Source organism: Aythya marila (genome assembly GCF_965140915.1).
Source record: "Aythya marila genome assembly, chromosome: 3".
Taxonomy (NCBI): domain Eukaryota; kingdom Metazoa; phylum Chordata; class Aves; order Anseriformes; family Anatidae; genus Aythya; species Aythya marila.
In genome coordinates this window covers 88,672,259-88,699,734 of record NC_139044.1, presented here as the reverse complement: position 1 = coordinate 88,699,734, position 27,476 = coordinate 88,672,259, and the positions used below count along the sequence as shown (strand labels likewise).

At 37.1% G+C, this 27,476-nt stretch overlaps 1 protein-coding gene across 2 annotated transcripts in view; it reads left to right on the top strand.

The window, feature by feature from the left end:
- The window catches only part of COL19A1 (collagen type XIX alpha 1 chain), a 206,870-nt gene that overhangs the window by 166,173 nt on the left and 13,221 nt on the right, over positions 1–27,476 (top strand). For both annotated transcript variants that reach the window (XM_082756375.1, XM_082756374.1), the window contains 15 exons: positions 1,232–1,285; positions 2,189–2,242; positions 4,476–4,520; positions 6,245–6,295; positions 6,373–6,417; positions 7,177–7,203; positions 9,798–9,851; positions 14,606–14,650; positions 16,954–16,998; positions 17,107–17,169; positions 19,446–19,481; positions 19,636–19,680; positions 22,938–23,108; positions 24,071–24,137; positions 25,942–26,097. In XM_082756375.1, the coding sequence (XP_082612501.1) occupies positions 1,232–1,285; positions 2,189–2,242; positions 4,476–4,520; positions 6,245–6,295; positions 6,373–6,417; positions 7,177–7,203; positions 9,798–9,851; positions 14,606–14,650; positions 16,954–16,998; positions 17,107–17,169; positions 19,446–19,481; positions 19,636–19,680; positions 22,938–23,108; positions 24,071–24,137; positions 25,942–26,097 (958 nt within the window). The remainder of the gene's footprint in view (positions 1–1,231; positions 1,286–2,188; positions 2,243–4,475; positions 4,521–6,244; positions 6,296–6,372; positions 6,418–7,176; positions 7,204–9,797; positions 9,852–14,605; positions 14,651–16,953; positions 16,999–17,106; positions 17,170–19,445; positions 19,482–19,635; positions 19,681–22,937; positions 23,109–24,070; positions 24,138–25,941; positions 26,098–27,476) is intronic.

The window sequence follows — 27,476 nt, the reverse complement described above, 5'->3', positions numbered from 1 at the left end:
TTTGTTCTCAAAGCAACAACAACAAAAAAGCATCATTGCATTTAGATCCCAGAATCCCAGAATTTCTGAGGAGGGAAGGGACCTCTGGAGGTCATATTGTCCAACCCCACTGCTCAAGCAGGGACACCTGGCAGGCTGCCCAGAACCATGTTGAGATGGCTTTTGAAGATCTCCAAGTAGGGAGATCTTCATAATCTCCCAAGGACTCCATGATCTCTCTGGGCAATCTGTGCCAGTGCTCAGTTAACCACACAATAAAGTGTTTCTTAGTGTTCAGAGGGAAACTCCTGTGTTCCAGTTTCTTCCCACTGTCTCTTGTCCTGGCACTGGGCACCAGTGAAAAAAGTCTGTCTCCATCCTCTTTGTAGCCTTACTTAAGGTATTTATAGACATAGATAAGATATCCCCTCAGCCTCTTCTCCAGGCTGAACAGTCCCAGCTCTCCCAGCCTCTCCTCATAGGAGAGGTGCTCCAGTCCCTAGATCATCTTGATGGCCCTACATTGGACTCTTTCCAATATCTCCAGGTCTCTCCTGTACCTGGTGGGTGCAGCAGTGGACACAGCACTCCAGGTGCAGTTTCAGCAACACTGAGTAGAGGGGAAGGATCACCTCCCTTGACCTGCTGGCATTACCTTGCCTAATGAAGCCAAGTATACCATTACCTTTCTTGGCTGCAAGTGCACATTGCTGCCTTGTGGTCAACTTGGTGTCCACCAGGACTCCCTGGTCCTTTCTTGCGGAACTGTCTTCCAGCTGGATGGCCCCCAACATGTCCTGGTACCTGAGGTTGTTGCTCCCCAGGTGCAATACTTGGCACTTCTTGATGAACTTCATGAGAGTCTCGTCAGTCTTCCCTTCCGCCCTGTCGATAGTATGAGGTACCATTGAGAAGTCTGAGTACATTTTTTTAGTAATAGAAAATTAATCTGTAAGGAAAAGCCAGACAGACTGTTCTTGTTTGCACAATTAAGACCAGGAGATCTGGAGGATATAAGCTAACAATGGAAAATGCTGAAGGATGAATTTTGTGTTTGAGTCAAGCAGTAAGTTGCCTCTAACTTTGTTCAGTAATAATCTCTCAACTACAGGTATATCATTTTTATTCCTAAAATATGAAAGTGTGCTTCGGTATTGTTATAATACTGATGGATGTGCTAAATGTAAGTAGTTTTTGAGACTGTAAGTGTACATGGGAGAAGCAACAGGCATATGCTCTTTTTAATTTTCAGGGCCTTCAAGGTGTTCCTGGACTGCCTGGTGTGCCAGGACCCAGTGGACCGTCTGTAAGTGTGTTCTGTCTTCTATGGTCTAACCTTTCTCTGCAAAGCTTGATGGGATTATCTAGCAAAACTTCTTATTCTTACTTTCTTGTGCCTCTTTGTAGCTTTTAGGAGAGTAACAATAAAATCTTACCCACAGTGGCTCTAAAAGAATAAGCTATGTTGTGAGTTGATATTTCTGAAAATATTATCATTGTCTGGCCTCAGAGTTGATGTAACTTAAATGCTTTTGGTGTTTTGGCCTTACTAGAGACTCTTTGAGGTTAAAATATGTACGATGGGCAAACTTGGAGTTAATTATGTATTTATACTCCAGTTACTGTAATAATGTTAGTAATAACAATCTAAAAATATTTCTAACCAGGCGTTATGAAAACATTAAATTCTGAAACCAAGTAATTACAAAGTATGGGAATAAACTAACAATATTTAAAGTCACTGAAAAAAAAATGGTAGTACTGTGAAAACTTGGGCTTTTTTAAAATTTTATTTTCTATGAGGAAATATTAGTGTCATTCTTTGTTCAAAGGTTGTTGACAATACTAATGCTTCCCTTCTTTTAGAAATAACACATTTAGGAAGCTTAATGTGAAATATGTAAATTGCCATTTTAGCAGTGAAGCATGATTCTTAGCAGTATCAAGAGATTCTGGTTAAGGTCAGCGCATTTAGTCTGCACAAGGTGAAAATACAACCACAAACACAAGTTTTACCCTTCACAGGGCTTATCAGTAGGACACAGCTGTTGTATCAGACAGAAAAGAAACATTTAAACCTGAAGGAGAAGAGTAATTAGGTTTAAGTGACCTTCAAAAGGTGCAAGTTTTAAAAGCTAGGCTGCAATGCAAATTACAGTGTTTAGTTGTTTCTTAACTGGTATTAACCAATACTGTGTTTGTTGTGCAGGGAGCCACAGGAAGACCTGGGCATCCTGGTCCTGCTGGATCAAAAGGCGAAAAGGTATACCTTCTTTTTAGTTTTCGTAGAGATCTGCACAGGCTGTGTAATCCCTTTACTTTCTTACGCTTTGGCTTCTGTTGTTGTTTTGTTTTTTCTTTTCTTGTTGTTTTTAACATAGAATGTAAACGTGAACTTGACATATATTTTCAAATAATTTTTTATTTGTGTCTTAAGTGCTTTCCCCAAACAATGCCATGAAGATGGGCTTGTATTTTGAAGCCTAGCCCTGTGGTACATGTAAGATGCAGACAATGTTCTCTGAGTATGACATATTATATAAAATTAAGAAAGTAAAAATACCTTTGTGAAATAGTGTATGACTAGCTACTTGCTCTGCTTCTCATTCTTTTTCCAGTATTTTAGTCAAAAGTAATTGCATACTCTAAAAGTGGTTTGTGAATACGGAAAGTTATCCAGTATATGTATTCTGCAAAAGTATATAAACTTCCTTTATAATTAATTTAGGCTGTTATAGCACTGTTTTTTTAATCAATTTTTTATGAGGTTCTTGATAGTTTCCATTAAAACGAAGATGTCAAATTCATTTCTTGGGCACTTCAGATCAGCCAAATACAGAAGACAAACTGAGTTTGCAAAATACTTTTGGAGATAATTTTTTTTATTATTTATTTTACATGAATATGCTTTTTTGGAGGTTTTTTTTCAGCTTTGGCTTGGACTTTTCCAGGCACAGTGCTGCCACATCAGTCTGTGATCCTGCTAATACTCTACAAAACCTTGACTCTGGTATGACTAAGAAAAAGAAACATTACTTTGTAAAACTGTGAAGTGACTTCAGTATAAAAATGAGTTGAGAACCATCTTCTTCCTGACCATAATAGAAATAATTTACCAAACTAATTTCCTTTTTAAGTAACCCATTGTTAAAAACAAGTTTTTGTTAGTTCCTTGTTTACAATTCCAAAGTACTGAAAAAAGAGTCTGAGAATGCAGGGTTAGGCCAGCTGCTTAAGGCGTGCACATCTCTATCCTTGATTAAGGCCTAATTGTAGCTGCTCTTTACATTATGCATCAGAAAGATCAGGGGAAGCTGGCCTCTTACTATCAAGTGAGAATGAGAAAGCCAGTTCTTCTTAAATAGTGTGGTCAAAAAGGGCAGAAGTCAGATCACTGAAGAGTAATGAGCTGAACAACAGCCAGAGTACTTTCCTCCTCCTTCTTTTATCTGGGGACCACATCTAAAAAGTGATCATCTTTCTAAAAAAGAGCGTTTTTCTCGTTTTGTGAAATACTCTAAATTCTCCGATCTGGAGCTTAACATTTCTAACACTTAGCAGGACTATTTGGAAATTATCCTAATATAATAGTAATTAAATATTGATATATTTCTGGTTGGTTAATTAGTATTGTTGTACGCTCAGCTTGACTTTTCCCACCTTAATAATTTTAAATATGCAGCCTAGGTTTCTCAATGAAGTATGTTTATTAAAATTCAATGAAGTGAGTAAAAAATTCTGGCAGACCTGTTCCAAATTATAGAGAATTTTTAACTGAATCTTAATGATGAGATTTTGAAAAGATATTGCTTGGGAAATTTGACATTTAAACCTTTGCACATCTATAATGCTCAAAGCGCTCACTAGGGTAAAACTAAGAAACTTTTTTTTTTTTTCTTAATATGAGCAATTTAGTGCATGTCAGCAGTACAGACTACAGCTACAAGAATCCACAGATAACTATTTTACAGTAAAAACCAAGAAGATATTCATTATAACTCTTAATAAAGATTTTTTCTTACCCACTATGTTCCTGAATAAACTGAACTTCTGAAACTAGGTCATCTTGATTTACCTGTGAATGAACAAACTGAGGATTGATTTTAGCAAAATAATTTACAAACCATAAAATGAATATTAACTTCTATCTGCCAACTGATTAGATTTTTTTATTAACAAGTGTTTTTTCCTTCTTCTGCCTGCTGGTAAATATGGAGCATTTCACAACCCTACTATCACTATTTTGCCATACGGAAGTTACTACACATAAAGCATCAAGTAACTAACAAAATACAAGCTGGTATAAAGTAATGTTTAATAACTTGCCTAAAGCTTTAGTAGGAGATGTTCAGGATAGTTCATTCTTGATACTACCTACATGTATTCCTATTGACTGTATCTCTTGTTTATTGTCATTATGGTCATCGTAGTTTGGGTATGGAATAGATTAGAACAACAGTTATATTAAATGAGTTTTATACCTCTCACTGTGCTAGGGTAGTGAAGGTTCTCCTGGGAAGCCTGGACCACCTGGACCACCGGTAAGACATTTTGTTAGCATTTTGAATGGTATGCCAGGAATGATATACCTATGAGTAAAATGCAATGTCATATATCAATAATTGACTGTCTCTGTAATACATACTTGTAATGCAGGAAGGCAGTGAAGTCTTCTTGCAAAATAGTTCTGTATTCCTTTTTTTTTTCTTTTTCCTTGTGATTCATCACTGAGTAAGTTCAGGTCACTAAAGCCATCCTAGAAATTTGGGCAAATGAGTTACTTTAATAACCTTGGACAAAAAGGTTCGTTTAGACACTTTAGTTACCTGAGATCAGGGAACTCTGGTCACGTAACCTAGGGAAGTCCATGGAGCTCATTGGACTTTAAATTAACCGGAATAGTCCCTAGCACAATATTAGTTCTGGAGAAGTAATAACTGCAGCACCTTAAAATTCCTAACGCTAACAACAGCCTTGGAAATGCCATCCCTAACCATAATCCGGGGAGAGCTTTTGTTCTAAAATCTAGCCCCATCCTAATGATCCCTGCCTACTTCACCTGCAGCCTTTTTTAGCCTGCTCTGCAAAAATTAATTTTCTTCTGCCCCAAATTTAACCTTAGAGCCAAATCAATCTCGCTTAGAGGACTGTATGTTTTTCAGTCCTTGCTTAACAGTTCTCAAAATTCAATCCACATCTCAGGAAATTCTCTAGAGCAGCAGCTCGTTTTAAGTAAGGACATACTCAGAATCTCGGAAATTTGGTATAAGGATAGCAATGAGAAGGACATTGCCAGGATACAAGGTGTACATAGTAATGACAGAATAACTAGCTAGATCTGTGACTTTGTATTGCAGCAGTAGTTTTCTGTGTCCATCAGGTTTTACACATAAAATAAGCATAAAAGCAAAAATAAAATAAAACATACTATATTTGTTTGCATTATTTTTATGCATAATGAGAGTTTTCATCTTGAAATCATGAAATCTTTAAATCTTTAAAGATTTTAGAGCCTCAGACAAGTTCATTGGTGCTGGAAGCATGTTGTGTGTGGGGAGGAGGGGGCTGAGTTGAGAAGGCTGCCTAAAGCTGTTTGTTTTCAGTATAGTCATTTTTACATACATGTTTTGTAAATATTCATACAGGAAGAATGGTTAACATTCAATAATCTAAATATCTTCAGAACAGGAATTTCATCCGTTCATAAGTTGAACAAATTTGTGTAGTTTGAACTTTTTGTGCATTGGAAATCATCAGGCCAAACATATTTTGGCAGTTCAGCCACTGACTTTTATGTATGAATCAGTTTACTTCTGAGCACTGCTGTCTTATCAGTCAAGCTTGAGTATTAATTTAGAGTTACAGATCAAGCCTTCATGTTCTCAAATCACTTGAAGCTTAAGGTTAGTTGCTTTCTCATTTTTAATTTAACATTGATTTTCAAACAGGCATGAAAAGAAAATGTGCAATGCTGCTTTTGCTTGTATCAGTTGACCAGTCGCTCATAGATTTTATGTAAGAATATCAAAACATAATGTAAACTGAGAATTTACAGTTGTATGTAAAAAAAAAAAAAAAAAAAAAAAAAATGTTTACATAGGTGTGCATCTTATGTTCTTAATGAAATGCTTGGAATCTTTGAAAAATTAATCTAGAGCAAAAATGGTACCACAGCTTTGCTGAGATACAGGACTTGAACAGGGCATGCCTTTATAGTTCGTATTTGTGACACTTAATTGTTTTTTTTTGTGTGTGTGTTTTAAAGGGTATGCCTTACAATGAAAGAAATGGAATGAGCAGCTTATATAAACTCCAGGTATTTCTTAATAATGCATTTTTTTTCAATCAACACCTAATTTTGGTCCACCTCAACTTTTAAATTTGCTGTTGCAGGGAGGTGTGAGTGTCGCAAGTTATCCAGGTCCACCAGGACCTCCAGTAAGTATTTAACAGAAATGTAATTTCTAATAATTCAGACAGTAACATAGGTTAATTGAATGTAGTTTTGACAAATGCCATGGAATTGGATTTTATATGTGAAAGAGAAAAGATAACTCAACTAGCATATGATTGGTGTGTAGTAAAGTATGAAGTATGTGATTTTAAGCATTTTAGCCCATTTTGGGAGAGTAGTTTATTTCAATTTAAATATTTCACCCTAAAGTTATGCTAAATACTAAGTAAATTCTGCAGTGGTGCATACTTTGGTATTGGACTCTTTACTGACAGTATCTTAATATCTTAAAATATGCAGTATACTCTTTAGAGGTAGTGATGGTCTCATACCAAATTTTGTGCTGGAAGTGAGAAACTCATGAATTCTGATCTCAGTTCTGTCACCAATGCAGTGCGTGTAGCTACAGGGCAGAACAACTGGCAAAATAGTTAATGTGGCAGTACTACAGAGGTGGCGTCTTTCCAGGCACTACTCTGCACAGTGCAGATATACCAGTTTGGACATTCTTGTTTTGGTTCTGTGGAGCCCAAGATTCTGTGCACTTACTTAGATTCTCTTTCATGTAAATGTCATTAGCAAGTTCTACTCTTTTAAGACACAATTAACCAGCTGAGTGGGCTGGACTTAGTACTGATTCTAACTGCACTGCATTAACAATGTATATAATACATTTATACAGAAAAATCCCACGTTACTGTGTAATTCTCTAAATGTATATCTGCTTCTTATTTCCTTTGTAGGGTCCAAAAGGAGATCCCGGCACAGTGGTATGTACTTTTTAGTCATGATAGAGATTCCCCAAGTAATTCAACACATGATCCCAGTCACAAGGGTGGACAAGTCCGTTAAGTACTTTAGCTTATCTCCTGCAGAATCAGTGCATCTGGGGGGGGGAAGTCCTTTTTATTGCCAGTCTTGAGAATTTTGCAATTTCTGGTGACTAGTTCTGCAGTGATAATATAATGAATGACTGAACACAGTATCAACTGCTTCTGGATTCATCTCTGCTGAGCTGCCACTGCATATGTTTAAGACTAAAGTATGCATGCTGCAAGAAATTAAGCTTTTATTTGATGCAGACATACAAAAAATAAAGATAGAAGATAACTTAAGAGCTATAAGACTGTTCTCAACATTAAATTTGGAATGGCAAAGGGACAGTATTCTATGTAATGCTAGCTAGGAGCAACCAGAAGTTGATGTTTTCATTAGAAATGACATGACAGGTAATTGCAGTATGATCACATTGCCCCTAGTGAACAAGATGATGATTATCATGGGAGCCACTACAAGTTTCAGCTCTGCAGTTTGACATTCAAAAACAACCACAATAAGCAGATCTGCTTAACTTTTTAGTATTTTTCCTGTAAGCATTTCATTATGTTCTTTTCATGTGATCTTTCTTTCCCAATTACGAGGAGAAGAATAACTACTGGAAGAATATTGAGCAGGTGCATAGACTAGCATATGGCTAGCCACCAGCAGAATGTAGATCCAAATCCTGACTAGGAATACATTTTCCCTGAAGTGACAGACATGATATGTCCTGCCTTCATAAAGAGAAACTATATTCATCATTAGATTGTGATTTGTCACTGCAGCTCTTAGCGCTGAAGGTGGCAAAATTGAAACTTAAGTGTACTGCATCTTGATGACTGGAGATAGTAAAAATTACCCAACAAATGTTTGTAGAAGTTGAGTACCAGTGGTTCAGCTCAAGAAGTATGATACTATCAAATGTCATTTTAAATGGATACTGTTTTAAAAATTTGATAGGTATTCTCACAGATTTTAAAATTTCACTACATTTTTGTATTTCTCCTTTTTAAGTCTAAGGAACATCACATAACTACATAATGATAGTTACAGCACTATAATGTTGTAAGGCAGTGAAACAGGTATGGACTTTCATGGTCGAAGTGGTAGAAATGTGTCCAGCAGACCTCTGTCACAGAGCAGACAGTATGATTGAATCAGGATAAGTACCAAGTGTTAGCTAATGGGTAGAACTGCAAAGAATTTGCTGATTTCTGGTGCTAATAGTGGTGGAAAATGAGCAGTTTAGGAAAGAAAACTGTACCGTCAGACTATGCTCACCCTGATCTGCTGATGAATTGCCTACTTGATGAAGATCAGGAAACCCTGATTTGGATAAAATATTTTTATTATAAATATTTTTTATTAACCCTGTATTGGAGAAATATTTTTTTTAAAGAGTATCAGAATTAAGCGCAGCTAGATCAGGCTAACCCAGATGAGCCCAAAGTGATAGGAGGTAATATTTTGAAAAGTTAGCTAAGACTTCATCTGTCATGAAGGCACATCATCTCCTATGCAGGCCTATGATAATGTTTGACTCCTTGCCAAGTGTTAACAGAGAGCCAGACACACAAACAGATAAACCCCAATCTATAAATCAGTGATCAGTGTGGTAACTGTGCTCCTCAAGGACAATGCAGAAACCTAAAACTGAATAACTGAACTCTCAAAGCAAAACATTCTGAGTTTTAGTTTTGAGAAAGTTTCCTAAAACAGTTGATTAATTGATTTTCCAAAAATATATATATATTTTTAAAGTGATTTTATCATAATCCCGACAAGCTGAATGTATCTTCCTATACTGGCATCCACTTCCTACTCAGGAAGCACCTTCTCCCAAGTAGGGTGTGGAAAGTGAAATCTGCCAAAGACTTCATGAAATCCATAAAAGGAATTTGCTGTAGCTGTGGCTTTTGGGTTAACTGAGATAGCTGAAATAATGGGATTGTTGACAGTAGTTCAAATCTCTGTGGAAAATTACATGTTAGTTTTCTTTAAAATAGGAAAAAGAATTAAAGGGCCTTTCCACTTGTTAAACTGATTTCTCCAGTGCAGCATTTTCCTGTTTTTCTTTCAAAACCTGAAGACTTGCACAGGGAACAGCGTCTCTTGTTACAGAGAAAGTTTTGTGCAGGGAACGGAGCTCTGCTCTGATACAGTGATGCAACTGGAAAATTGAACAGAATTGCTCAGATGTTCATTCTATGGCTGACAGCATATGCTCACACTCTGTGCTTCTACCACCTGAAGGTGGTTTAGAGCTGACCTTGGCTTGCAGAAGCACAGGAGGGGAGTCTTCTGGATTAAATTCTTAATCAAAATTAAAACAGTTAGTTGAAATAGTTGCACAGTGCCTCTGAGAATAGCTTTATTCTCAGATGAATAAAGCATGGTATAGCAAAATCTGTTCACCTAACAACTGGATATTTTAGTAATATCAAGTTTAATATTCTGCTGTTGTTTGCTGTTCAACATGTCATGTAGAATACAGAAATTCTAATCCATGCAATCTTTTTTAATTAAAAAAAAAACAAATAAATAGGGAGACCCAGGACCAATGGGATTACCAGGACTGGAAGGACTCCCAGGGGAAAAGGTAGGACTTTAAAAATGAAGTCATGACTTCTTAGTGGAACTCTCTGCAGCTAAATGGTGTCCAAAATCTTGTTTAAATTTTCTTTTCTATGAAAGTTAATGTTTTTATGTGAAAAAGATTTGTATACTTAGCTGCATTTCCTTTTTTGCTTTAATGTGGATCTAAATCATTTGCTTACCCAACATAAAATTCCATTTTCAACAAGTGGAAATGTGTGTGTAGGAGGTCATGTAGTATTTTATTTCCTTAACTTGATAGAAATTAATATTTACAGAAATTACAGAAATTAATTTTTGTTTTTACAGAAATTAATTACAGAAATTAACTTACAATAATTAATTTACAATTAATTAATTACAGAAATTAACTGTATGAAGTTCAACAAGGCCAAGTGCCAGTCTTGCACCTGGGGCGCAATAACCCCAAGCAGAGCTACAGGCTGGGAGATGAGTGGTTGGAAAGCTGCCAGGCGGAGAAGGACCTGGGAGTATTGATGGATAGTCGGCTGAATATGAGCCAGCAGTGTGCTCAGGTGGCCAAGAAGGCCAACAGCATCCTGGCTTGCATAAGAAGCAGTGTGGCCAGCAGGCCTAGGGAAGTGATTGTCCCCTGTACTTGGCTCTGGTGAGGCCACACCTCGAGTACTGTGTTCAGTTTTGGGCCCCTCACTACAAGAAGGACACAGTAATTTCTGTTTTTCTCAAGCAAACATGGCTTTACCATATGTATATTGTCTTATGAGGAGAGTAGGGGGTTTAGAGAACTGTTTCTCCTCTTTTTGTTAAAAAATAAAAATAAAAATAAGGTAGTGAATTTGTGCCATATAGGAGATTTTCCAAGCCCTGCTTTGCAGTGTGCTCCAAATTGTCCCCCTGTACTTGGCTCTGGTGAGGCCGCACCTCAAGTACTGTGTTTAGTTTTGGGCCCCTCACTACCAGAAGGACATCAAGGTGCTTGAGCGAGTCCAGAGAAGGGTGACGAAGCTGGTGAGGGGTCTGGAGAACAAGTCCTACGAGGAGCGGCTGAGGGAGCTGGGCTTGTTCAGCTTGGAGAAAAGGAGGCTCAGGGACGACCTTATTGCTCTCTACAGGTACCTTAAAGGAGGCTGTAGTGAGGTGGGGATTGGTCTATTCTCCCACTTACCTGGTGACAGGACGAGGGGGAACAGGCTAAAGTTGCGCCAGGGGAGTTTTAGGTTGGATGTTAGGAAGAACTTCTTTACTGAGAGGGTTGTGAGGCATTGGAATGAGCTGCCCAGGATAGTGGTGGAGTCACCATCCCTGGAGGTCTTTAAAAGACGTTTAGATGTTGAACTTAGTGATATGGTTTAGTGGAGGAGTTGTTAGTGTTAGGTCAGAGGTTGGAGTCGATGATTTTGAGGTCTCTTCCAACCTAGATAATTCTGTGATTCTGTAATATGTTTAACAAGTTTGTAAGTATGGTCACTAATTCTTGTTCTCTTGTGAGAGTCATCTTATGCTTACAGTCTGTCTGTCTTGTAAGACTTATGACATAGCTACAGACCTGAAGAGAAATTTGTACCTGAATTTGTCTAGATCTAGTGCATGAAAGACTTTCATACAAAAAAAAATAAAAAAAAAAAAAAAAGACTATTTCAGGTGAGTAAAAAAAAATACAAAAAAGGGTAGAAATAGAGGAAGAGGTAGAAATAGACTGATTCCGATTCCCTGCAGTGTTTGTTGTGAAGGCAAAGGCAGAACTGACTAGAACTGACTTCTCAGACTGTTGATCATTACTTTAAAAAAGGCCCCTTGTTTCTGTTTTACTTTTCTGATGCTCTCCCCTGCCTGTATGAAGCCACTCCAGCACATCCTGAACTGTGTCATAGTTTCCAGCGCCTTCTTCTAGTTCAAGTCTACCTTCTAGTGCTGGGAAGTGATCTTTACCTTGAGCTGCTGGTGTTTCAGCCTTTCACATGTTAGTTATGGAGGCTGATACAAATTTAGAGAAAAGTTTGTTATGAAATGCTAAAAATTTCAAGATTTTGGTATTTACTTTTAGGTGTGGCTAAGCACAAAAAAAATCACCAGATAAATGAAAAAAAAAAATGAAAAGTTTATTGTCAGTAAAAATGCTTTGCTTTGATTTTGCCAATATCTTCAAAGTACAATATGGAGAAATAGTTGTGTGTTTTTGGTTTGTTTGTTTTTGCAATTGGAATACCTATCTTTTAGGAATTACATGTTTTTCAATGACTTCATACAAAAAATTAGTATAATGTGTTTTTCATCAAAAAGCCATATACATGAAAAGTTTCTCTCTCTTAATATCACTGTACATACTTGTGCAGAGAGGTGGGGGGTAACAAGCTACCATAGGTGTCTACACTAGATGTTTAAATTACGTGAGATGATTCTTGCTCTGCAAGACTACAATTTACAAGCAATTAAGGACAATCTAATTTTAGCATGAACAAACACAGGGTGGTATTACAGGCCTAACTGAGACAAAATGGGGACAAGAATTAAATAACGGGAACAAGCAATGGAGCAGATTGTATAAACAAGCTAAGTGAGTGCCTGGCCCTTTCCCAAAGCCAAAATATTCTTTCCTTTACTAAATTTAGTCAAAATTCCACACTTCTGGTGCAAATAACACAATCCCAGTGTCTGCCTGCCAGTCCCAACAGTACAGTGCATGCTGGTTTGTAATTTAGAGCTCCGAGGTACATTTGTGTAGCAGAATGCTATCTTCTGTAGATAATGCCAGCTAAAGTTTTGTGATAATATCATGAACTGGCAGAAGAACTTTGTGTTCTCAGGGTGAAATTTGCCTTCCCTCCACTGTGCAGACACTGTGGTTTTACAGCTGTGCATCACATCGCTGAATGTGGTCAGGGTGAGGGGTAAGAATAAGGAATTTCCTTTTCCTTAAAGGGAAGAAAGTGCAGGGGAAGTGTTGGGAATTTCCAGCTTCACTCTCCTAGCCAGCATATGATGAAACCACCCATATAAGCTCTGGGTACAAAATAAATACAGGGGCAGAGTGCACTACTCAAGCCAATATGCCCTGCTAAATGTATTCTGAATACTTGATTACTCTGAAGGTGCACATTAGATTCCTTGCTGAGGGGGAAACTTGTTTTAAGTGACTTCTCTTAATCTCCTGAGCATGAGAGGTCAAACTGTGGCCTGCAAGCAAGCTACTCCCTCTAGACACGAAGGTCTCTTCTGGTTTGGTGTGATTTGGTGATATTGGTCTGATCAGCCTTATTACATGAGTGGGTGTGTCAGAGTGAATGTACTCTGCAAGGCAGGGCACTTTTCATTAACTCGCCCCTTTGGGCTGATAAGCAAATTAGAGATCTCTCTTCTAGTTTGCAGAGGTCATTCCCAGCAGCCAATGCATGCAAGCTGGCTGCCAGCCTCTGGCTGCTCAGCCAGATTCAGATTATTTGACACAGAATTAGTTACTGCATTGTCAGGTTTCTAATACAGCAGCCATTCTGTCACAAAGGTAATACACGCCAAGACCTTAAACATGTTCCTTGCTGTTGTCATGAAGTCTGAAAACCCCAAAGGGAAAAGCAAAAGAGAATTTGTATTCATTTGTCTGGTACTGTCCTGCACTGCATTTCTCCATCTTGTATTGCATAATTTGCTTAACTTTTTTTGAAAAGCTATTGTTACTATTGTAACTATAATTGATGCTTTTCCCTACATTGCACCTTTGATCTGAGGATCTCAAAACTGTTTATAGATGTTAACTTGTCATCTCTCTACGCTTTGTGTAATGCAGTTAAGTGCTTCTAATTAGAAGCATCATCACTGTGTTACCGGAATGAAATTATGAGAATGACACAAATCAGCATTAGATTTAAATACAGAAACCAGAATTCCCAACGTCTCCTCAGGGTCTTCTGCACAAAAGAACGTGTCTGAGTTATGTTGGAAGGGCTTTTGCAAAACAGCTCCAGGTAACATAAACTCATGAAAATATTCTCCTGTTCACCTGGCTTTGTGTCAGGGCTTTCCTGACATGATTACAGAAACATGCATCCCGATTTTCTTGCATTTTTAACCCATGTTACACTAGCAGAGTGCAGTATTACAGATTGATACATGACAGCAGTGGGTTGGGGCAAATCTTTCTGTAGAGTTTCACCACTGGTGAGCTTCCTCCATCTGCTTTGAGTTATAGTCCTCTCAAAAGAGAAAGATGAATTTGTGCCCACACATCATCAGCTCCAGCACAAAATCTATTATCTTAGCTTAAAGCATCGATGAAGGTGTCTGGTATGATAAATGAAGAAACTTTGCCCCTTAAAAGACCATGGCACAAGCAAATCAAGGATGTTAACTTGAAGCAAATGGATGACTGGGCAGCAGAAGGCAAAAGCTTCTTTAAAAGGTACATCTTAAATATGGAGATCTTGATAGGATAGTCAATTATGCTGTGTTGATTTTGCTCATTGTCATGACCACAAATGATAATTATTTGGAAAACTACAGATAAGTCAGGACTTTCCATCCCTTTTCAAGGAAGGCCTCAAACAGAGTGTAAAGGATAGCGTGGAAGTTATGACAGGGAAATCTAAACAAAGGATTTAAGTTACTTGTTCAAGTCTGTAAAATGAGTCAATGTCAGAGCTAAATATTAGCATTTAGCAGAGCCTGGCTTTTGTCCTCATTTTCAGTTCACTGCATAATCCTTCCTCAGGTTTTAATCAGAATCCATGAACAAACTCCTGTTTTGAGTGCTACCATTTAAACACATGTTTATCTTTCCTTCAGGGTGACCGTGGACCAGCTGGCACACCAGGAGTAGCAGGGACACCGGTGCGTATATTCATTAAAGAAAACTCATATTTTAGAAGAAGTTGAAAAAAAGTCAAGAAAGATGATGAGCTGTAATCTTACTCACTGTTTGTGGATGCCAACTCTTGGTTAATGCTTTATAAGCAGGTATGAAAGTGACAAGTTTTTCCTAAAGGGATTAGAATTTTAATAGTACTGAGGGTTCATGTTATTATTAAAGTAACTAGAGGAAATGGAGTGAATACATAATAAAGCTTGAATTAGAAGCTGCATATGCTCATATCACTTAAGAAAGAAGACTCGTCTCATTGACTCAGCTTAATATAGATAAATTCTAAAGTCATTTTCTGTGGTCCTGGGCATACACAAATTTCTGAGTATCTTTCTATCACAAAGGAAAAATATTAACGTTTATTGAAATCCATGACAATCTGCATATCAAGTCAATCAAACATTTGCTTTAGGGGCATACTTTGTCAGCTATTTACATACAGTATTCAAGAAGTTTCTGAAAGTCATCCTGAAGCTTTGTTGTAGGTGAAAGGAAACGTAACTAATGATAAATTGAAATTATAATTGTTCTGTTTGTGTTCCTAAAGGAAATAAAGATTATTTTTCTTTAGATTGCATTCACAGTTTAATAAAAATATACATATATTCATATTTCAGGAGGCAGCATGGAGTAATTTCTATGCAAATACATTTATTATTAAATATGGGCAGCTACCAATCAGGAGCTGTTTTTAAATTATAAATGTGTATCATGAAATAAAGAGAAGTCTGTATCTATGCACTCCCATCTCCATTAGCCACTGATTTAGTATATTTACTGTTATTTCCAAGAGAGAGCATCAGCTTAAATAGCTTAATTTGGTTAAGTTATCCTAAAACAAGGTAAAAGAGCACATTTAAAGGAAGAAAAGAAGGATTTCTTTGAGCTTTATAGCCCATGTAGAAATTTCAAAGTTTGTTACTCTGAAATATATTTTACGCTGTGAATCAATAATGCAACAGCCAGTTAGGCTGGTCGTAATTGTTCATTCCCTGTGTACTTCCCACTGGATATGTTTCAAATCTTGTTGCTTTCTATTTTAGCTGGATGTTAAATATTTAATGACTTCCCTTTGTCACTGATGAAGTTGCATTCTGTCGTTTACATTTAATTCTAATAAAATCCATTGAAACAAATTATTTGCTTTAACATTTTATGTTAAGCAGTTTTAATAAAAAATAACAGATTTATGAGAGACAATATTTTTTAGTAGTCAAGGAAGAGTTTTGGAATTACATCCACATAGCCTGCTGGAGGAGTATTTGTCCCCCTCAGCTAGCATTATTCCCTAGATTTAGTAGAGGACACTTGTCCCCATTTGGGGATATAAATATCTCATTTTAGCTTTGGCTTTTTGCCAAGTTGGATTATCAAGGAAACTTGGACTGAGTTTGCAAGAATTGCCACAACTGCCTATTTCACCAGAAAGAATCCTTAGTCATGTCATTCCTGAAGTCGTCACAGGTGCTGATGTGTTAGGTTCACCACTTGTAGAAGTCATCTGAGAATCTGGTCCAAAGATATTTCCAGGGAATGTGGGTTGAGATTCTTCTCTGGGGCTGAATAGCCCAATCTGATTGCTGACCCAGCAGAAGTTTTGACTAGATGGCCTCCAGTGGTCTTTTCCAATCTGAGTTATCCTCTGTTCCTACAAAGAGGTCTGTTAATTTCTTCAAATTACACATGATTAGGATAGCACTGTGCTGTCCACCTGTCCATATGCAAGGCCTAAATGGTGTCCCAACCTAAACTGGGTGATGACTAATGTCCTTGGGACTACAGTGCTGACTGAGAGAGGTAAGGGACTGCAGAAGCAGGATGAGTGATAGTTAAGGATGACTTCAGCTGATACCAATAAGACTGGATGAATGTTGCACCAGGACATGTCACAGAGACTAAGTTCTTAAATACAGTCACCAACTGTTTAAAAGTGCTGAGAAGAAAATTGCCAAGATGTGAACCTGACTTTGTGTGGAATACCAAGTTACGAATAATGCCTAACAGTCAAAGAAACAGGATGACAGAAGCTGTGGTGCACATCTGCTCCTGGAAAGGAGCATCAAAGGCCGCAAAAAAACAAACGGTTTTGCAAAAGACATCAAATCACTAATAAACCCTTTTTAAAATATTTCTTTTTCTCTCTTAAAGCATTTATTGAGCTATAACCTGAGTATTTCACTCAAATACATATCCTGTCTTAATTTCAACCTAAGAGAAATTGATATTCTGCTTTTTAATTTTAATTTGAATTTGTAATGCTCTCCTTTTGCAGGGAAAGCCAGGATCTCCAGGGTCCCCAGGGATGCCAGGAGAACCTGTAAGTACAGATTTGAGTTCTGGAGCATTGTGATAATACATAAATATTTCTAGCATTGAATAAAAAAAATTAAATGCAGATTCATACACGTATTTTCTTCTTTCTTAGGGTGAAAGAGGACCTATAGGAGATATAGGCTTCCCTGGGCCAGAAGGGCCACAAGGAAAACCAGTAAGCAATTTTATATGAAATATATTTATGTTCATTTCAAAAACTTACATTTTATTTTGTCAGAAGTTACAAAAGAAATCAGATTACATCCTGCTTTGTAAGATGTGATCCTACAAAGGCTAGATAACTTCTGAAGACCAGGCAAGATAACTTCTGAAGAACATTCTAGAGTTGCAGTGCTCAGTTTTAACCATCTAGTCAATACTTCCTTTTATATGAAGCCTGGTGTGATATTTTTGTAGTTGATGTTACTGAGCTACGTCAAAGGTAGATGATATCCTTTTAGAAGGTCCTTGGGATCCGTTTGATTTCAAGGCTCCTCTAGTGGATTTTCAGAATGAGAATATTAACCCAGACACTCAACACGGTCTATAAAGGATGGGGTAACAAAATGCATTCCTGGGTTCAATTTAGATAGAGAACAGTTTTGCTTCATAACTCTCTGTATAAACTTCTTGTCCTTCTGTATACAGGTAATGCAACACTGCAGCTGAAGCATTTACTAGGCTTCTAGGATACGTCTAATCTGACCTCTTTATTTAAAATGTGACAGTACTGTAGTCAGCAGTGTCTGGGCTAGTTTAAAACAACCTGGTTTATATTCCAGAAGCAATTCAGCTAGGATAGCTCAGAACTAATTGTGTCTCCCTAAGCTTGATGTTTCAGTGACAAGCATGAGAAGTAGACCATTTAGGTTTATTAGCATGCCTCTACATTATGCTCCTCTCTTGAAAGAGACAATTTCTGTAGCAAATTGGACCAATTTAAGGAATAGCTTGAAAATCTGTAACACTAATACAACTTTAAAGCCCTAGTGCCTACCTCCATAGTTTCTGTCAGGGAGTCACAAGAGTGGGCTGTTTTGCAAGGGAAAGCAAGTGAGCTCAGGGCAGGAGCAAGATGGGGCTGTGGCCTCACCAGCAAGGGCTGCAGGCTCACAGTGACCAAACTAAAATAGACTCAGGTCAGCCAACAGCCCAGTGGCAGCCAGAGAAGCCCATGATGACAGGGCAGGTCCTTGGTCAATCCTGTAAGTCAAGCCAACAAGGCACAGTCAGGGTGTATAAGGCACAAGGCCATCACTAACTTACCCACACAAGCTGTATGAGTGGCTCCTGAGAGAAGCAAGGGAGGCCTCGAAGGAGGCACCTCACAGGTCTTGTTCCCCCAGCTGTTTCACAGCAGTCTGATCCCAGATTACAGGGCTGCACCAGATCTGAGCTGCCACTGAGCACAGGCACCCGTAGCCCTGGTGGGGTGGGGCTGCAGAGCCTGTTGGTGCTGTGATATGCTGAGCCAAATTATTGTGCGTTTCCATAGAGGGTGGTTTATCTCTGTCCCCCTCGGTGTAATCCTGCCATTTGTGACAGTTTCTGAGGAAATGCTTAATACATACAAAACTGTGCTTTGCAGTACGAAAGGGGAGGAAATATTCCTGATATCTTTGCTCATACAAGTCTTCTTTCTCATTGTGCAAAATAGCACTGAGTTTTCTGCATGTGCAGATTCTGGCCATGTATATATATCCCAGTAAATTGAACAATGCCAGATCATTTATCTTGTAGTTCTCTGGTGTTGTGCAATGGTTAACTTACTATGTGACTTTAATTTGGCCCATACCAACTAGCACATTGTGAGACAATGCCATGTTCCAGTTTGGGGGATAATGTGAGGCTGGAAATGCTCCCAGTAGGTAGGGTGAATAAGACCATCCTCTTTTGGGCAGGAAAAATGTTTAGCCCAGTAGGTTGCGTGTGTGGCATGTCACAAGTCCTAGGGACCAAAGAATGGTTTTGGCGCTCATTATTAAGGCCTAATCTATGTAACAGCAGAGGGCTCATAAAACATTTGGGCTAATATCTAGAATAAGAAATATAAGAATCTCTTCTGTGTTGGCATAATGATTAGCTATGATTTGAAAAGTTCATGCGGAGTTCACAGCTCTATATTCTACATATTTGCAGAATTTCCATGTAACTTGTCATTTAAAGTTGTGAGCTCATTAAAATTTATGCACACCTTGTCACTGAAGATATTTCTTGCACTTCTATCTCATTTCAGATTTAATCTGCTCAATAGTTCAATATGGCCCCAAGCTTTTTTGTTGTACATGCCCCAAGACTATTTTTGAGTATTTTAATACTGTAACCACACAAACTTCTGACTGTGAAGCTTTAGAATATGTATTAATACCAGCTCTAAAAAAAGCTTAACCCCTTGTTTTCAAAATGCATGAACATAATTGTAATAATAAAAATATTATATTTTTTTTATAGGGAATCAATGGAAAAGATGGATTGCCAGGTCCTCCGGTAGGAAAACATGCTTTTGCACACTAGTTTATTTAATTATTCACAAATAGCATACCTGTTAATCCTAGTATTTGCTTTCATATCTGCTAATAAACGGACATACAACAAAGCCTTTAAGCAATATATTTAGCTTTTTTCAAAAACATTTTTTCAGGGGGCTGTGGGGAGACCAGGAGACCGAGGGCCCAAAGGAGAACGTGTAAGTCCCTTGTCTTAATAACTTATTTCTCTTTAACTAAGTACCTAAGCACCTCATTGGCATGTATTTTACAGTCAAAACCAAGTGAATTTTCTGTGAACTCCAAGCATTTTAGACACTGAGAGTCCCAGAGACCACTTTAAGTAACTAGAATTGAATTGGCTTCTGGATCTAGAGAAAAACACGTTTATTGACCTTCTAACACAGTTGGTCTGGACAGTGTAAATGGTTCAATTGGATGAAAACTAGAAAATAGATAATCCCATTGTGATGCAGTCAAACTTTGAAAGCAGTAAAGCTTTCCCCATCTTCCACCTGGGAGCCTTTTCATGTCACGAATATATAGTCATATTTTACATAAAACAAGCCTATAATTCTAGGCAGCCGGAGTGCCAATGCATTACTTTACTTCTTGCCAAAATGTTTAGACAATTCTGTTCTTAGTAAGATGATCATGTTGGACAGGAATCATTACAGGAGGCAGGGGGTGATCATTATTTTGTTAGAACAAAGAAAATTCTAGGGCACATGATGCTTCTGTTGTAACAGAAAAGGCTAAAGCCCTGATGTTCTAATACAGTTGATGCCATGTCTATCTGATGATCCAAAAAGCACCTCTTTGTCTAATCTGGAAATGGAAATACTGCTGTATGACACTAAGGAGACATACACCGGGTTTTAACCATTATTACAATAACTGTTTCCTGTAGAAATTAACATTTCATAATGTCTATTCCTGCCTTTAAGAACATAAATAAAATGTGAGAACCTTTTTATTGTACCACCTACTGTGCATTACGTTACATTGCTCAGCCTTAACCTTATCAATGTTACCTATTTGAGTGCCCTACAACTAGTACTATACACATACAAGAGAGAAAGAGGCTGGAACTTCAAGCGCATGACCTTGAAACATACTGACCCCACCTACAGCTGCATCTTTGAGAGAGCTTGACAGATTTTGACAAGAGTTTGTAACCCGCCAGACTGCGGAGGGACTATGCAGTGGTAGTACAGCTATCCATACCTGCTCTGCTGAGTTCTAAGCCTGTGAAATGATACGTGGGTATTTATGCATTAAATATATTTTTAATTAAGTCTTCCTCTAAGCTAGTAGTCCTCATATAGTTTTTCACTCACGTATATGTGAGTCATCTCCTTTAAAAGCACTATCAGTCAAAATGGAGTGTTCTCAGGTGCCACATAACCTGGACTGCAATCTCTAAAAAGAAACTAAGCTAAAAATTATATTAAAGGCTATGCCTCTTCCAAAGTTTGCAATAACATTTTATAGAACAGGAGTTGTTCAGTTTTGCAATGTTTCAGGTTGCTCTGAGTGAATGAGATAGGGCTTTGGATGCAAAAACTTTTTAAGGCCAGGAAAGAGCCTATTTCCTGCAGACTACTGAAGATCTGCTTATCAGTCAGAGACTTTTTTGTACCTTGAATTTCTTAAGATCCTGCAATTCATATCGTGATACAATAAGTATATGCAGAACAAAACAGTTTCTGCTAGAAGTCTGAAAATTTTTAGGAACCTGGAAAGGTTTGTGTTTTCCGTCAGAACATTACTCTTCCAATTTCCCCAATGCACATATGCTCCCTCTCCTGCTCCTGCCTGCTCTTGAAAATCCAGTTGTCTGAGACAAAGATTACAACAGGTATCTTTTGTGTATTGCCTCATATATATATATATATATATATATATATATATATATATATATTTGACTGAATAGCTAACTTAGCTATATGTTTATAGGAAATCATTCATATGCTGCATATTTTTGCCCAAAATATTAATGCCAGAAACTTAAACTGGAAATCAGGCACCTGCAATATTTGCAGAATAAATCTTTTAATAGAAATACAATAAATTAAAATTAACATTGAGATTGTTTTTATGTCACACTGACTTCCCTGACTACATTAGCAGTTTTGACAGGTTACAGTTATATATGTAAGATAGGATTTGAGGAGGTCTTTGATTTGGACAGTTGTTGGGGTTTTGTTTTTGTTTTTTGTTTTTTGTTTTGTGTGTGTGTTTTTACTGTTTTTCCTTGTGATTGGCTTTCCAGAGTTCAGAGCCTCTGTGCTCTTACTGAGGGTAATTTAAACGTCAGTTGGGAATGTGTTGCAATTTCACTTAATGCAATAAAGCAACTCAAGTGACAGTCTTTGTAGGAAAGCTTAGTTATCGCCTTTAGTAAGCTCTAACTCACTGGAAATAACACAGATTTGGAGTACAGATGGTGATGAAAGTAGTGTACAACTTCCTAATTTCATCCTTACTTTTCTCTCTGACTTTTTCAGTCTTAACATGTCATGTAAATGAACCTTGTGAATATAACTACACTTTTATTGCTTTATCAGTTTCAGATCTGAATACAATTTACCAGTACTTTCTGTACATTAAAAATGCAATTAATTCCATTCATTTACTCCTCATAAATGTGTATTGTCGATTTATCTGGTAAGGATGTAGGCAGTTCCTAATGCTCTTTCCTCCTTTTGGCAGAACTTAACATGAGCTTCAGTGATGCATCAAGGGCAGCCAGTGACCCATAAGAACCATCAGCTGTTTGTTAACAATCTGAACGCATGACTTGCTGCACTCTGCTCCACAGCTATAGCTCAGTGAACTAATAGACAACACAATCAGTTATTCTAAAAGATTTAATTCCTTACAAATAAAACAAATTTAAATGCCATCTCAGCCCATGACGAAAATTGGCCAGAACATAAACCTTTAATTTATTTCATTTGTAGGGAAGTTAGTCATTTTAAGTGGAGTGTGTCTGTTGTTTCTTTGATTAATGTGTATCTGTTGTTTCTTTTATATATATATAATGCCTTAGATATACATATAAGACATCTATGGAAATTTACAGGGGAAAAGAAATGATACCTTATGCCCAGGAGAAGCTAAGCACCTAAATTCAGCCTCTGCTTTATTTGACAACTCTAGATCCTTTTATGGATCAGGTCTATAAAATTTCTGCATGAAATTCTGTACTTAAAAAGTGGACTTCAGAGTCGAGCTATGTTTTGTCATTGACTTCAACTTTAAAAGTGTAAGAAAACAAAACACTACTTGCTGTGTTTTCAGAGGCAAGGATTAGCATATAAATCAGCTTCCCTGCACAACTCATTGGTATAAAAATCAACTTCTGAACAAGGAAGAAATTACTCTCGCATTCTTGGTGATCTTTCCTAGTAAGTTCTGATAGGTGTTTTCTTTATACTTTTATTTTACACAGGGAGATCAGGGTATTCCAGGAGACAAAGGTCCACAAGGTGAAAGAGGGAAACCTGGCCCATCAGGAGAAAAGGGGGCCATGGGTCCTACTGGGCCACCAGGAGACAGAGGCCATCCAGGATCACCAGGTCATCAAGGTCCCCCAGGTTCACCAGGCCCCCCGGGTTTACTGGTAAGAAAATAAAAAGGTTTTGTTGGTTGCTTTTGAATTCAAAAGAGATGAAGGTGTCTGCTGAGTGTGTGCTGAGCAGCAGCACTTCAAACAGACATTTTTATGATACCACAGTATCATAAAAGTCAAGATATCTCTGAGATTATTTCAGTGTTCTGTTCACAGTTGTGGAAAAAATAAACCAAGATGATGAAGCAGTTCTTTTTAATTAAAAAATAATAATAATAAAATAAAATTGCATGCTCTGCATAAACTTTATTTATTTATCTAGCTCCTGACAAATCAGTGTGGCTACTTAATACAGCTAATTTTAAAGTTTTTCATAAACTTAAGAGCTGACATATTTTCAAATGAGAGAGAAAAGCAGGCATACAAATATGATTCTTAATAAAGGAGAAATTAGTATTTAAAAAGACAATGAAGTGTTTCCTGTCAGTAGTATGTACTTTAGTTTGTCTCCATGTACGCACACATACATGTTGTGGGTTCTTTTTAATTAATAAGAGGCTCTGAATCAGATAGGATAATGGTCTAAAAACCTTTTGCATTGAAATTATTGGTCCTGTGATATCGTTCTATTTCATTGGCTGTGCATGGAAGTAGTGAGCCTCCTAAAGGGGGTGACAAGTTGCCAAATGTTATACAAAAAGCTACTAAAGTAAGACAGTGTTAATGGACTTCTTTACAGTCTTATGCAAATTACTTTCAAAACACATAAGTGCTGATCATCTTAATGGTTGAGTGTACCTCTTCTACTCTATGGTGTTAGTGGCCTTTATAGTGTTATAATTTATTTGCAAACTTCGTAGCTAAGTGAGTAACACAGATTTTAGAATATTTCATTTTTGGTGAAACCTTTTTTTCTCTTAGTATTAATTTCAGCATGTTTTTATTCTCTAGCATTGTAAAGTATCCTCTGTATGTTTCTTCCAGTATATATCACCTTTTTGTTTCCTCATCAGGCTGATGCGGTTTCACTTGAAGAAATAAAAAAATATATCAAACAAGAAGTTCTTAAGGTTTTTGAAGGTAAGACAAATAAGTATTATACAATTAAAAGTAAGTCTTAAATTCTATTCTAAAAGTTTTTATTTTCCTATAGCCTTTTTATACATTTCTTTAAGTCATGTAACTCACAAGGTGCATAGTAGCTGCCTTGTTGCTATAGCTATGCTTAGCTGCTGTTTGTCGACTTCATGTAATTATGTTCAAACTATTATAAGTCAAAATATGTTAGCCAGAGTGCTTCCTTATGTAAAAGATCAGCATTAAAAGATAACTTGCTCCAAATCATAATAACAAACATATGTATGTATAATTTTAGATACATACTGACACATATATGTATCTGCAATGTACCAGTAAGACACTGAAAAAATAGTGAAATGGACACAATAGAAATACAGAATTGTATGGCCACTTAGTGACTGTTTAGATAAAGACTTAACAGCTTTGTGTCACACAGGTCTAAACTGCTGTTCATTTTCAGCAAACAGCTATGTGGAGATCCAAAGCCCCCTTGCAGGCCATCAACTTCTGGCAGTTTTAAACAAGTGCAAGATCCAGCCAAGGCCTTTGTACTGTATAAGCTTTCTTAGTTGTGTCCTTAGGCTGAAAAGGAAATATTTTTATTCCCCAGCATTTTCCTAGTCAGAGCTGAAAAGCTGCAACTCAGATGGATGTCTGAAGCAAGGGGCTGCTAGAATACATCTTGACAGTAACTTCTCTTCCATTGCAATGCCTTATGTCTGCAATACGCTTAGCTATTTCATCATCAGTATCTGTGGATACAAACCTCTTCAGCTTCTAGGGATGAAAGACACCAGATAAAGTTTGAGACTTATCAAACCATTCAGGGAGTTTTCCACTTTATAACAATGGTATTACTGTGTATTTTCACACTTACCCAGATTGCCACCTCTTAGAAGTTCAGCCTGTTGTGTATTTGAAGAACAGATAGTTGGCTGAAGTTACCTCCTTTTCCCATTCAAATGGAATGCTAATAGATGTTTAGTCTATTCATAAAAAGAAAGTGTTAAAAGGTGTCCTGCCTTTTGTCTTTGTAACTATTCCATTTTCTACACCTCAGTTGTGTACCCACAAATCTTCTGGTTTTGGCTTTGTTTCACTTTGCCTGTTTTCTATCATTCTGCTTATTTTCTGTTTGATGCCCACTCTACTCAAATTCTAAAACTCTGGCAGAGTAAATACTAGATCAAGTGTGGAGTACTTAGTTAAGATTTTTAATCCAGTGTAACTGAGACAGATTCAAGGTTAGCCTTTGTCTGCCTCTAAAGAATGCTGAAATGTTAGCAAGCGCACTTTACTCCAAGAGCTTCAACAATTCATGCTGAAATCTCTGCAATCAATAATGTTTGCTGAGCATTTATCTTTTTACAACTGTTTCTAAGATTTCAGCACATCCCAAGAAGTGTTCACAGTATTTGAGCTCTACTTTGCAACTTAATATGAGTTATAAAATGTACCCTTCATAGGTATGTTAAATACTAATTATTCTGCATTCATGTATTTCAAGTACTTCACCAGCAGGAGTCAGAAGTCATTTAAAATATTGGACTACATCAGTAAAAGATAGTACATGAATTTAGTACAAATCTGTTCAGATTATTGCAATGGGTAAAGACTCAGACATGAACTCATTTGAACTGAAGACCTCAGTACTTATAGGAGCATTTAATACTGCTGAAAATTTAGAAGGATTAAACACCTTACTTGTTGAAACTTACTTTATCTGGAGCTTTGGGGTTTATTTATTTTCATGTATTGTGAATAGATTTCTTAGCATTTTTTCTTGTGTCCTTTGTTAATGAAGAAAGGATGGCTCAGTTTGTATCCCAGTTGAAGCTGCCTGCTGCAATGCTTGCCTCCCAAGCTCATGGAAAACCAGGACCCCCAGGAAAAGATGGATTGCCAGGGCCCCCAGGAAAGGATGGTTTACCAGGGCCACCTGGAGAACGTGGGCTTCAAGGTAGGAATTCCAAAAAATGGTTCCATGAATTGTATCTTAAAATCCTTATACACTTGCTAATGGTTATTAAATAAACCAGGATTACCTACCTAGCTTCCTAATGATTAACTTTTAAAACTGTACTTATGTTTTTCCAGACTAGATCTAAATATTAACCCATAGTAAATGTGTGGATTTTACTGATTTGAAACTCCTAATCAGTGCATTTGAGTCTAATAAATGATCAAATTAATTACTGACAGATATCTAAAACTGACAGATATCTGGAGTGCTGTACCAGTTATTTCCTGTCCAAAATACTTGAACGAGGAGGAAAAATTAAGCCAGCACTCTAATGTAACTATTAATGTAACTAATGTAACATCCTATTCCATATTGAGAGACCATGTTTTTTAAGAAAGAAAAAAAAAAAATTGAATTCCAAATGTGAGTACTTTCAGCTCTGATCCTGGGACAACACAGGGGAGGAAAAATTGAAGGCAAATACTGTTTTTTAAGGAGCAGTGAAAACTGAAATATTACAGCATGCATCCTTCTTACTGTGAAGTAATCTATTTTCACAAATCAATTTCAGAATAATAAGGTTTTCACTCTACCCTTAATGGTACTTTGTATATTTCAATGCACTCAGACAGTATAAGATGCTCATTCCAGTGAACTGTCCTTCACTGCAAAATTAGCTTCAAGAAATCCAAGATCATCATAGCTGTGTAATACTGTAGACCCAACCTATCCAAGATTAAAAGGAAGAGGAGAACAGAATAAAAGGAAAAAGAAAAAAAAAAAAAAAAAGGAATTTATCCATTAATAATGTTTTGTGGGCAATATGTAATTTGCAGTTTATCTGTAGGTAGTTCTTTATTATTATCTTTTGTTAGTTTGGTCTGCTCTGGAGTCAGAGCAAGTCAGACTGGAATGAAGAACATGAAAGCAAAACTGAAGATGTGTGGATCCTAAAGCTATCAGAAGAATAAAGACTTACTAACATTGATAAGCGCAAACCCCTGACAGAAGCTTGAAAAATGAGATGAGCTCAGAATGAGAAGAACAAGAATAAAGGATCAAGGAAAACAATAAAGCCTTATAATCTTACAGCACTGACTTCATCATTATCTGAATATTCAGATCACTGTAAACAGTCACCTTTAATGTTGGTGGCAGATTGTTCAATGAGTATGTATGTGGTGGATAGTCTCAGATGCCTCTGAGATCGTTATACTAGGCTTCATTTCCAGCTAGTGAGCATCAAAAGTAAAGGTGATAGCTATGCTTGAAAAAAATAATAAAGCTGCTTTTTCATGCCTTATGCTTAAGTAAAAGTAGTGCCCCATGTACACAAAATTCCATTTATTTTATCAATAACCTTTTTTCATAAGCAT